Raw genomic sequence first — 12,052 nt, forward strand, 5'->3', positions numbered from 1 at the left:
ACAACACAATTACATCTACAGTATGCCTATATGCCTATAGTTCTGAAGCTGCGACCACGTTTAACTGCACACTAAAATACTGGTTAGCTGGTGGCGGGGAGGTGGTCAGGGAGGTCAAGTCCATTGAGCCAGAATAAGCGAATAAGGTATCTTCTGTTTGCGGGATTCAAACTGAGTCAAAATCAATATCCCTGACCCCTGCAGAGCAGCGGGGATGGTGAGGCTGAGATGCACGATAGGAGAGTTGGGCTGGCAGTTGTCCAAATCGGCCCACGTTTTTTTTTAATTCTTCTGTTTTGGTCTGGTTTCGGCTAGCTATGAATTCTGGATAACTGGAGTCTGGTAAACGGGGATTTACTGTCACTTACATGTTGCCTTAAAGCTTTACTGTGTTTATGAATTCTGTTAAAACTGCATTTGGGTCAGTACATGGTTTATAATTAGAGCTTCCCTGATTCATATGTTTTAGGAATTTTCAACACCTTATGTAAATTTAACATAAGACTTGTGGCGTTCTATAGGTTAGTGGTTAGAGCACTCATCTCTCAAGCAAGAAAACTTGGGTTTGAGTCCCAAGCATTGGACATGTTTCCTAACTCCACATACTCTGTTTACCTAGCAGTAAGAAGTAGGATCCCGGTTGTTAGTCGATTGGTGGATTGCTTTACTGGGGGTAATAATCCCTTAAAAAAACGTAAATAATTACAAAAATAATAATTTGGTCATTTAATCCATGGCTGTTTGTGGGACACTGCTGTATGCAATTGGCTACGTTGTTTCAGCACCAAACATACGATCAATTCACTTTACGGTGATTCTGTGAATCTCTTTGAGACATCTAGAAGACTTGATAAGGCGCTATAACAAATGCAAGGATTATTATTATTATAATTACTCTGTCAAATTGGAAAAAAAGTTATTTTTGCTCAATCATAAGTCAGACAAAGTTGATTTTAACTTTGGACAGAGACCATCACAAATCAACTCTCTACAAAGAAGCCCAGCTCATCTCCAGTCAAGAATAGTTGTTGGGTTCTAATTTCCAACATTTTTATTAACAGGATAGATTCATAAGGAATCCTGATAGAATTCCCATGAAACTCCACTCCAAGCAGAATTCCTCCGGGTTGACATGATGAACGCCCGGTTACTGTAAGCACTCCCCATTTGTGTAACTCTGACTCTTTTTTAAGGAATGCCATTAAAAAATAACTTCAATTACATCCCCATTAGCTGTTAAGCAGGAACCATAGCTGAGTGTAATTGTTAATCAGTTCCAAATCTCCATAAGTCTACATAATGCTCACTTTGACAACTTATTTTTTGGATGTATAATTTCTGTCTCACGGCTGACGACAAATGGAATATAGGAGTTGTGATTACCGAGGGAAATCAGAAATGCAAATAAAGAAAAGTCATTGACTTTCACCATTCGTGACCCAATTTGATCAGTTATAATTGGGCTGTCAGGACTGTTGACCTCTATGAAAGGTGGCTCCCTTCCCAAGCTAATGAAACGTATGATAAGGGTGATTAGTGATACAGAACTTATTTCAAGCACTGAGACCCTTCAAACTGTGCCACTTCAGTTATGTAAAATTAGGGACTAATTAATTTGTCATCGTCATTCTGTACACGCATTATTAACACCATTTCCTCATGGTCTTCGCACCTTTGTTTCCCATGGGAGGCATTCATTACCATACCATCTCCCATAGTTAGCACTATGTGGATTAACACCCATAAAATCTGGAGCTGGATGAATATCCAGTTTAAATAAGAATTGAAAGTTATGAAGACAGGAATAGACACAGATGATCAAATGCTTTGTTGATTTGATGGCTCCTGTATTGAAGGGAATGGTAGCTGTAGGTGTAACTAGTCAGGTTTGAATATGTTGATTGCTTCATAAAATGATCAAAGAGTTTCCCTTCCTTTCAAAGTTTAACTAACATATATTTGATTCTCTCATGACACTAAAGAATAGTGTATTTATATGGAGTCCTGTAGCTAAGTGGTTAGAACACTCGCCTCGCAAGTGAGAGACCTGGGTTCAATTCCTGGCAGGGCGTAATGTTGAGCAAGTTTCCTAACTGCACACATCTCTGTTTATCGTGCCCCTATAACTATAATAATAATAATAATCCTTGCATTTAATACAGCGCTTTTCACGTCTTCTAGACATCCCAAAGCGCTTCACAGAATATACTGTAAAGTGAATTGACTATATTTGTGGGCGAACGCGGCAGCCAATTGCGCACAGCAGTGTCCCACAAACAGTCATTGATTGAAAATAACCAATTTATTATTATTGTTTTGTTTTGGAGGGATTATTATTAATCCAGGAAGGAAAGGAAACTTGCCCAAGGTTTTGCCCTGCCTGGAATTGAACTCAGGTCTCTCGCTTGCAAAGCGAGTGCTCTAACCACTGAGCTACAGGACTGTAGTTAGTAGGAACCCAGTTGTTAGTCAATTGGCGGATCACTTTTCCGGGGGTAATAATTCCTTCAAAAAAATAATAATAATAAATTGGTCACTTCAATCCACGACTGTTTGTGGGACACTGCTGTGTGCAATTGGCTGCCGTGTTTCACCCACAAAATATGGTTAACTCAATTTACAGTGTATTCTGTGAAGCGCTTTGAGATGTCTTGAAGACGTAATAATGCACTGTATCAAATTCAATGATTATTATATTACAGTGAAGCCTAAATAGCAATATTTATAAACTGGATTCAGTGTGCTAATTGCAACTTCTAATTGCAAATATTTAAGTTATTTAAGTTTCAATATTTGCAAAATGGCTAATTTACTATTCCAAAAAGTGACAAAATGCAAAAAAAAGCAAGGATTTTCCTCCCCACCACCATTCTAAACCAGTTGGACTTTGGTACAGTATGATAAATGTCGTAGCATTGTTAAGATCGCAAGATTGGTGTGGATGAAGAAGGCCCTTCAACCCACCAGATCCCTTCCCCCCAGATCACCAACCTTACTGTCCCTCCATCATAGCATCAAGCTGTTTGTTAAATGAGTCCATTGTCCTTTCCTTTACCACATTGCATGGCAATCTATTAAATTGGTGATTACCCTTTGCGTCAAGAAAGACTTCCTGGTATCTGTCCTGAAATTGCCATTTACAACTCTAAACCCTTGTCCTTGTGTTGGATCCAACTGTCTTGTTGGATCTTAAAGTATTGATCTGGGTTTCTTTTCTAATCCTATTTAAAATTGTATATGCCTCTATAACAGTTATAGTTGTCCAGTTATCTTCTCCCAAGAACTCCACAAATACCAAGACCCATGTGAAGTAGTAATTTTTGTATAAACCCTTCCTCCAGTGTTAGGGTCCAACCATTTTTCTGGCACTCAGAGTTTGTGAGTTTGAATAGAACATAGAGTTTGTGTAGGTACATAATATGATTTCCTGATGACTAGCTTTTTAAAACCTTTTCCAAACCAAAGGTTGGTTATATGAACCTAACAAGAAGTGTGAAGAGGAGCCAAGGTAGTGCTTATTGAACATATTGAACAATAGTTGAGGCAAAATCCACATTGACCTTTAGGTGGGAACTAGACAGATACCTCACTGCAGGTACAAACCCAATAAATGTAATTGCCTTATGTTATAACATACTTCATCATATTTGTACGTTCATCTGGAAAAGTTAGTAAACTCGTTAGTCAAAATTAGTAAACAAAGCAAATTGGAAGGTTAGGATATGGAATGCCCTACCAGGAGCAGTAGTTGAGGCAAAATCCATATTGGCTAAGAGGGATCTAGACAGATACCTGAAAAAGAATCAGCTGCAGGAGAATGGAGAAAGGGCAGGTAAGTGGGACTGAAAGGATTGCTCTTGAGGGAGCCAGCACAGATATAATGGCCAAATAGCCTTCTTCGGTGTCGTCAATCTGGATGGTTCAAACAGTGTGATACATCAAGAACAGGCATTTGTAGTGATAACTGGTGAATCCCACCCCCAAACAATGGCAGACAAGACTGTCATAGCAGAACTTTGAGGGATGAAAGTGAGTGCTTAAAAAAGAAAAATGTAAATTACTGGTGAACAGCCACTGGAGCATATCATAATGCCAAATAGTGAAGTTTGTGCTCATGAGCCCATGGCCGCTGAAAACTGGGTCGAGATTGGCAAACGTAAACAAACAGATTTTGTCCTATCAGGGTTCTATTCAAACCAAGGTGTCAGAGGTGAAAGGACCAGTGCTTGATGCTGTTCAAGTATCTGTAGCCTCCCACGTACATCCTCTCAATGATCCAAGTGGCTCAATATGATTATCCTTTATAAAATTAAAATAATCTGCCATGGCCAGATGGAACAGTTTTGTCTTTCATGTGACAGTTGTGCACAGTTAGTTTGAAGTTCACTATCTTTCAATGCAATAATTATTGAACCCTGCAGTTGTAGAAACAATTACAAGATTAATAATAATAGATTTTTTTCATTAACTAAGATTTTAATTGAATGCACAGAGTTCAAGATTTTCCTTGCAATTTACCAAAGTAAGCAGACTCCATAGAGCCGCTGACTCAAGCTTTAGTACTGCCTGGGTTTGTAACTAATTGCACCCAGTTTAGCTAAATCTGGTTATCAGATCGACAGAAAGCAAAAACAATTCCATTCTTCATTACTCCTGTGTGTCAGCCAGTTCCCCACATAGACAAAAGAATTACAATTGTCAATCTCATTTTATTGTCCTCTCTCTTCCAGCTGGTTGCCCAGACTCAGCGATTAAAGAGCTGCATCATTTCCGAATTCTCGGGAACCACCAGGTACGTTAATTGCTGGAAGGTGGTACTAACCTGTCACAAAAAAGAGCTGCTAATGAGACAGCATCGAGATCTCCCCAGGGAGCCTGAGGTTGCCTTGTCAACCCCGGTGACCCAGGATGGGAAAAACACACAGGATGTTAAAGGAAAACTCTCTGTTCCTTCCATCAACAATGACAGGTTATTAATTGGTACATCTGCTATCTGCCAGTGCTTTTCAGCTTGGCAGTTCCACAGTGAACAGTGCCTTTTGCCAGTTGCAGATGGGCAAATGAATAGTTGAAACCAATCTTGCCACAGATGGGAATCTGAAGATGAATGATTAGATATGGGATTTCTGTTTAAATTCATTAATTTAAAATGTCTCGATTTACCACAGCAGTGACAAATATTGAGTGGGCTCTAAATCAAAATGAAAGTACCTTTCAGTCAGAGCCAAGATGAATGAAATGTCTTTGTTCTCTGGAGTTTTGTCAGGGAAACTCTGCAGGGTTTTGAGTCATATCATTGGTAGTGTCGCCCTCTTTGCCAAGTGTAATATTGTGTGTGTATGTGTGCGCGTGGAAGATGGGGGGGTGGGAGGAGAGAGATTGAAGTTCTGCTCTCGGTACTTGGCAATGCGAATATTTACGACGTGTGCGCTTTTAGATTTTTATACCTCGTAACTTCCCCAGGAATATTTTTTTAAAGGAGAGAATCTTTAATCACAGTTTCTCTGGCTTATTAACAATACAGTTGTATTTCTGTAGCCCCATATTCATAAAGCAGTGTATCAAAATGCTTAACTAATCTAACAGTCTCAATTCCTAGACAGTTCTCATGTACACAGATTTAATTTCAGTGTAATCCTGATTCAAGTTCAAACTCCCCATGTACCATAGTACTTTCTGTTAACTTTCATAATTGAGTTATTGAACAAATCCCAAATTCTCGCCCTCATTTTCCATGGATTCGCATTATTTCTAAGACTTCACTGCCCACTCAGCTGCTCTCTCTGTTCAGCAATCACTGCCTGCTTCATGTTCCCTACCTGCTCCATCTCACCTCATCATCAGTGGACAAGCTTTTAGCCACTTTGCCTTTCCTCTTTGGTACTCTATCGCAGAGTTATTCTGCCTTATCCCTGCTCCCTATCGATCCCTGACTTAAGAACTATACTTTAGGTACCTTAGTAAAACCTTGGTATCCGGAATTTTGGGGTCTTGTTTGACCCTCAACTATCCTTTCTACCCACATCTGCGCCATGACCCGCTTTGCCTTCCCCCACCTCCGCAACATCGCCCGGCTCTGCCACTGTCTCATACCACAGGTCACCAAAACCCTCATACATGCTTTCATTACATCGAGTCTTGACTATGCAAACTCACTGCTTGTCGGCCTCCCCAACTCCTCCCTCCACAGGCTGCAGATCATCCAGAGCTCTACAGCCACATCCTCTCCCACACTAGGCTCCGAGACCCTATCACCCCCATCCTCACCCAACTCCACTGGCTTCCCATCACACAGAGGATACAGTTTAAGATCCTAGTCCTCACCTTCAAAGCCCTCCATGGTCTTGCTCCCCCCTACCTCTGCGACCTCCTAACCCTCTACCATCCTGCTCGCTCCGTCTGCTCAGTGGGCTCCGGCCTGCTTCATGTCCCCCGCCTCGCTTGCCCCATTATTGGCAAGCGGCCTTCCACCACTCTGCTTTCACCCTCTGGAACTCCATCCTGAAATCCCTCCACCTCACCCCCTCCCTTGCCACCTTCAAGACTCATCTCAAGACCCTCCTCTTCAACCGTGCTTCGATCTCCCTGCTTCCCCCACTGCCCTCTGCCTTTCTTCACCCTGACCCCCAGCTCAGGTCGGAAACTCTTGTCTGCCCAGTGCCTTGGGACGTCCTCCCAACGTGAAAGGCGCTTTACAAATGTAATTTTGGTGTTGTTGTTACCTTTCTCTCTCCCCTTCCAGCTCGGGAACACAGTCAGTTATGTGAATTGCTTTGTGATGTCCTCCTGATGTAAAAGGCACTATATAAATGTCAATATTGTTGTTGTTCAAAGCAAAACACTTAAATACTGTACTCTAATCCAAAGTATGCATTACTTATATATTTTATAAATAGATCAGTTATTCAGTTTTCAAACCAAATTGTTTCTTCAGTGACTGAGCTGAGCTAAAAGATTTGCAAACTGATTATTTTTGAATGCAATTTATAACAATTCTGAGTCAAGCAGAATATCGTATTAGGTTTGGGTTTATCAACTCTTTGCGTTAGACAAACAAAGTTAAGTGCCACAGGCCTCTAGAGCCAAACCCTTCTCCCTCTCGCTGTGTTCACGCACTACCGTTGAAAGAAGACAGATAGTTATCTAATGCAAATAGTCAGGAAAAGGTCAAGGATGAGGTGCTGGTGATGGAATCCAAAATTCGAGATAAAGGTGAGAATTTTATACCTATTCATAAAGACCTATAATGGCCCAATTGGACCACTTCAAATGAACAGAAAGAAAAATGGCAGTGCACATATATGCAAGGATTTGATGCATCCTCCTTGCTTTGTGTGTGCTCTCAGGATAATGCCAGATGAATAATGATAAACAGGAGCATCAGAGCAGTCTGTTTGAGTAAGTGAGAATATGACGCTTAGAATTCTACTGAGGAGTAGGCGGCTTTGACCCTGGTGACCTTGCAGCAGAGTATAGAATATAGCATCTTCTTTTTGCATGGTGGAATGGCAACGGGCGGCATCTATTTTTGTGGCTGGTCTGTCTGGGGAAGAGGAATTCAGTGCAGAGAAATACTTTAAAATTTGCCACAATAGCATGATACGAGGTCACAAGTTCAGGGTTGAAAACCTCCTTCACACGTGCTCTCCGCACCCTCGTGCCCCTCCCGCCCTTGCCCGCTCTCCCCCACCCTTGCCCACGCACACCCCCCCTCGCCCGCTCTCCCCCAGCCTCGCCCACGCACACACCCCCCTCACCCGCTCTCCCCCACTCTCGCCAACGCACACCCCACCCTCACCCGCTCTCCCCCACTCTCACCCTCAGTTGACCCCCCCCCACCTTGCCCTCTTTCCCCCACCCTCCTCCACGCTTCCCTCACCCCCACCTGGGTTTCACCCTCCCCCCACCCTCACCCGGGCAACCTCACCCACCCACCCTCAACCGTCCTCCCCCCACCCTCGTTCATGCACCATCCACGCTCCCACCACCCCTCCCATACTCCCACCACCCTCTATTTATCCTGTTATCTTTAGAAGCTGCAGAGTTAACAATGCAGTATAAACTGATTTTGTTGGGAAGTTGTTCCACAAATATTTGTACTCATGGTGGGGGGGGTGGGGGGGGGAGGGGAGTGATCTTTTAATTTTACAGGTTTTTGTAATTTTTAAAATTTAGGTACACTCAGAAGGACTGACAAAGTAGGCATTTGTATTAGGGTGAATCTTATCAAAATGTGAGGACATTTCCCAGCAGACTGCTTCACCACATGCTATTCATGAGAAAAATTATGAATAGTTGCCCAAGTGCAAGAAGCAGGAGGCAGTGAAATGTTAATGTCACCAGGCATGCCCTGTGAGCTCTATAACACTTACAGCGGAGAGTCTTGTTACTCCAGGGATTAAAGTGCATCGTGGAAAGTCCTGTGGGGCCCAATCCTCTATTATGAGCTACCGTTCATTATAATGAGGTTGGTCTTATCAGGCAGTTTGATTGCAGAGATGTCAGTTGAATGTCAGCTGACAGGGGACCAGGTGAAAGGTTTGTTGGAATTGAAGCTTTGGAAGCGAGTTTATAACAATGAGCTTGACTGTACTCGGCTTAGTTTCTTGCAGTGATCTTACTTTAACAAAGGTCTGTTTTCAGATGAAGCAATGTAGACAGATAAATGGATCCTCATCCTAGTCTACAAAACTCTTCACAATTTTACCCATTCCTATGTCTCCAAAGCCCCCGAGTTATATTCTCCTGCAGGTGCTCTCTCCTCTTCAGACTCCAGTATATTGTTCATTCCTCACAAATTCAATTCCTCAATCAGTGACCGAGCTTTTAGCTGCTATGTGAAAATATGATACTCACTGTAAAGAGCTCTGAGATATTCATTCTACGTTAAAGGCACTACATAAGTGCAAGTTATTGTTAGTTAAAACAAAGTTAAAATGAGGCTGTATCTTAGAAAAGAAATAGAACTAGTAGGGACTTCTGGAGTAATCCACTCATGTTGAAATATTCAGCATCACAATGTATTAACTCTCAGAGGACATTCATTAGGTAAAGCATGCAAATAATTAGCCATGTCAAATGCTAGTGCTGATAGCAGCGATGCTCATTTTACAAAGATTTACATAACGGAAACAGAACCTGTCACAGTACTGGTGTCTCTGGAGTCTGTTTGGAGAAGTTATATGCAATAAACAAGGTCTTTTAAAGAGGTACAGTCTTTATACAGAATTATTTGGTCAGAATTGTTGCCTCTGTGATGAAAATATACAACTGATCTCCCTCACTGTCTTAAGGATAGGGCCTGTTTAACAACAACAACAAAAAGATTACATTTGTATAGCGCCTTTCACGTCGGGAGGACATTCCAAGGCGCTGGACAGAGTACAGCATTTCAGACCCTATCTGGGGTCAGGGAGGGTGGGGGAGGGGAGGGGAAGGGGGGTGGCCGATGGCATGGTCGAAGAGGAGAGTCTTGAGGCAGGACTTGAAGGAGGCTAAGGAGGCACTTAACCTGGGGCACTGCCTGTAATGTTAATCTTTATAATACAATAATAATAACCCTTGCATTTGATATAGCACCTTATCACATCATCGAGACGTCTCAAAGCACTTCACAGAATGTACTGTAAAGTGAATTGATTGTATATTTTGCGGGTGACCTTTGTCTTTAGCCAGCCAAAGGTTCCACACTACTGTTTTGCCAACTTTATTCTTTAAATAGAAATGATATATTTCACTTCCCCCACCCCTTTCAAAGTGCTTCCCTTCTCTCTTGAAACGCTTACTCTGTAATGTGGGACATTTCCAAAAGCACGAGTCCCCCCTCTGGTACATTGACCAAGTGGACTTTCTTCTTGTGTGAGTTTTCAGATGGAGTATTGGGAGGTTATTTGACCATGGAGCACGAGCACATCAGAGCTTAGCCCACACCTAACCCCACTCAATGTCCATCTGTGTGAATGTACAATAATTTACATTTATACAGTGCACTTCATGCAGGACAGCATCTTGGAGCACTGCACAATGGCAGATTTGGATACCAAGCGAGGGGGAGGGGATAAAAATATTTATTTTTTACTAGCACGGGAGACCTTTCTGCTTTGCAGAAAAGCTAACAAGCTACAAGTTGAAATCCAAAGCTTGCCCTATACAGAATTCTCTAAAGAATGCCATACCCCATTTCACAAAACATTCCATAGCAGCAACGTGGTATTTCCATTTATTTCCGTTTAGTCTTCAACCCACTTTGAGTGAGATTAGCCAATTAGTGTCGAATTATCGGCAGTTTTGTGATGTGAGCTCTTGTCAATTGGGAACTGAGTTAGGGCTGTCCAAAACAAGTTACACTGTGGACCCCTTAAGAGCTCTACAAGCAAGGGAATTTTCATTCCATCTGTGCTGGATCGGATCCCAAGTCCCAGAGGTAAATGCATAAGCGTTGTAACCTAGTGTGCTGCTCAGTCCCCATGTAACTATTTATATCAAATTGGAAGCTGCCTGCTTTCTAATTAATGGCAAACAACAGCTCCGTTTTGTATGTGCTGTCTAATTTTATTATTGGTATGCCTGTCAGCATTATAGATGGCTTGAAAATGTTAATTGAATTGAATTGCTTTTGCTGCTTTTAGACCGCCAATCACCGGATCCGAAGCTGAAGGGGTGTCCCATCAACGAGAGAATGAGCTTTGTGGGGGAAATAATGGGCCAAGAGCCAGAGGGCTAAACCTAGCAGATTTTGTCTTGCCCCGGAGGTGGTTGAGATATGTGTAATGACATGTGAAAATGTTTTGATATTTTTGAAGTAATGAAGTGTAGCAAGGAAACTGAAAATACATAGTAACTACCACTGGATTGTATGAATTATCCACCATTCTGTTCTGTACGGAGGTTCTTATGACCAAAGGATGCTAGTTTTGGTCAATCAATTTATTTATTGATAGGGTTAGATCCATGGTGCAAGATTCCATGAAAGTTAATAAAGGCAAGTAAAGAATTAGTGTTGGACAATGTCAAAGCTGAGTTTGAGATCATGGCCCCAAATATACATTCTAAGTTTAAAAAGTTTTTCAAGTGGCTGGAATCCAAAAACAAAATTATAATAATAATAATCCTTGCATTTGATATAGCGCCTTATTATGTCTTTGAGATGTCAAAGCGCTTCACAGAATATACTGTAAATAATAATAATCCTTGCAAAGTGGATCGACCATGTATTTTGTGAGTAAAACGTGGCAGCCAATTATACCCAAAATACAAAAAATACAATACAAAATTACATTTGTAAAGCACCTTTCACGGCAAGAGGACTTCCCAAGGCGCTGGTTAGATTACGGGATGGATAGTTCAAAAAAAAGTATCCATCCCGTTCTTAAAAAAAGGCAGAAATATAATGTCTAGAGAGCAACCATTTTCCAAAGGTCAGAGGGATGTTCAGCTAAAACAACAACTTCCATTTATATAGCGCCGTTCAGGTGGGGTTCAGGTCTCTGAATGTGCTTCAAACCCTAATTAGTGGTTCAGTATGCGACAAAAAGGTCTGCCAATTCAGTTCTTGTGCTGTCATATCACAAATTTCCCCCTAAGGTGTGAAATGTAATTTCCAAAACTAGTGAGGTACCATTTTAATTCATGTCTTTTAGGATATCACACTAATTAAAGCACAATTTATTTGCCTCAGACAATGCAATGCGCACTTATATTTCCTTTGTTATAATAATGACAGCATACTTAAACATTGGAAAGATCAGTTGCAAGATCATCGTGAAAAATATTTGTGATAGTACAAATGTAGGGTGTTAATGGGGTCTGATTCCTCACTGATTTGCTTGATAAGGAATCTGAATTGTGCAAAAACCGATGTATATCAACCCAAGCTATGAGAACATTGATTCTACCAGGGCAGAGATTCTGTGGCTTATTGGGAATTCTGGATTCCCATTTAATACTACAAGATAAAATTCCTTGGGCTTTAATGGAAAACCGTTCTGGAAAATGAATGAGAGTTCAAATAGAACTAGAATAAGGAACTTGTTTATTTGAATGAAACCTAATG

General features: G+C 41.4%; 1 protein-coding gene across 2 annotated transcripts in view; it reads left to right on the forward strand.

Moving 5' to 3' along the window:
* Positions 1-12,052, forward strand: part of prkn (parkin RBR E3 ubiquitin protein ligase) — a 423,212-nt gene that overhangs the window by 346,065 nt on the left and 65,095 nt on the right. For both annotated transcript variants that reach the window (XM_007889436.2, XM_042332972.1), the window contains exon 8: positions 4,731-4,792. In XM_007889436.2, the coding sequence (XP_007887627.1) occupies positions 4,731-4,792 (62 nt within the window). The remainder of the gene's footprint in view (positions 1-4,730; positions 4,793-12,052) is intronic.

The sequence above is a fragment of the Callorhinchus milii genome, unplaced genomic scaffold, assembly GCF_018977255.1.
Source record: "Callorhinchus milii isolate IMCB2004 unplaced genomic scaffold, IMCB_Cmil_1.0 Scaffold3, whole genome shotgun sequence".
Classification (NCBI taxonomy): Eukaryota; Metazoa; Chordata; class Chondrichthyes; order Chimaeriformes; family Callorhinchidae; genus Callorhinchus; species Callorhinchus milii.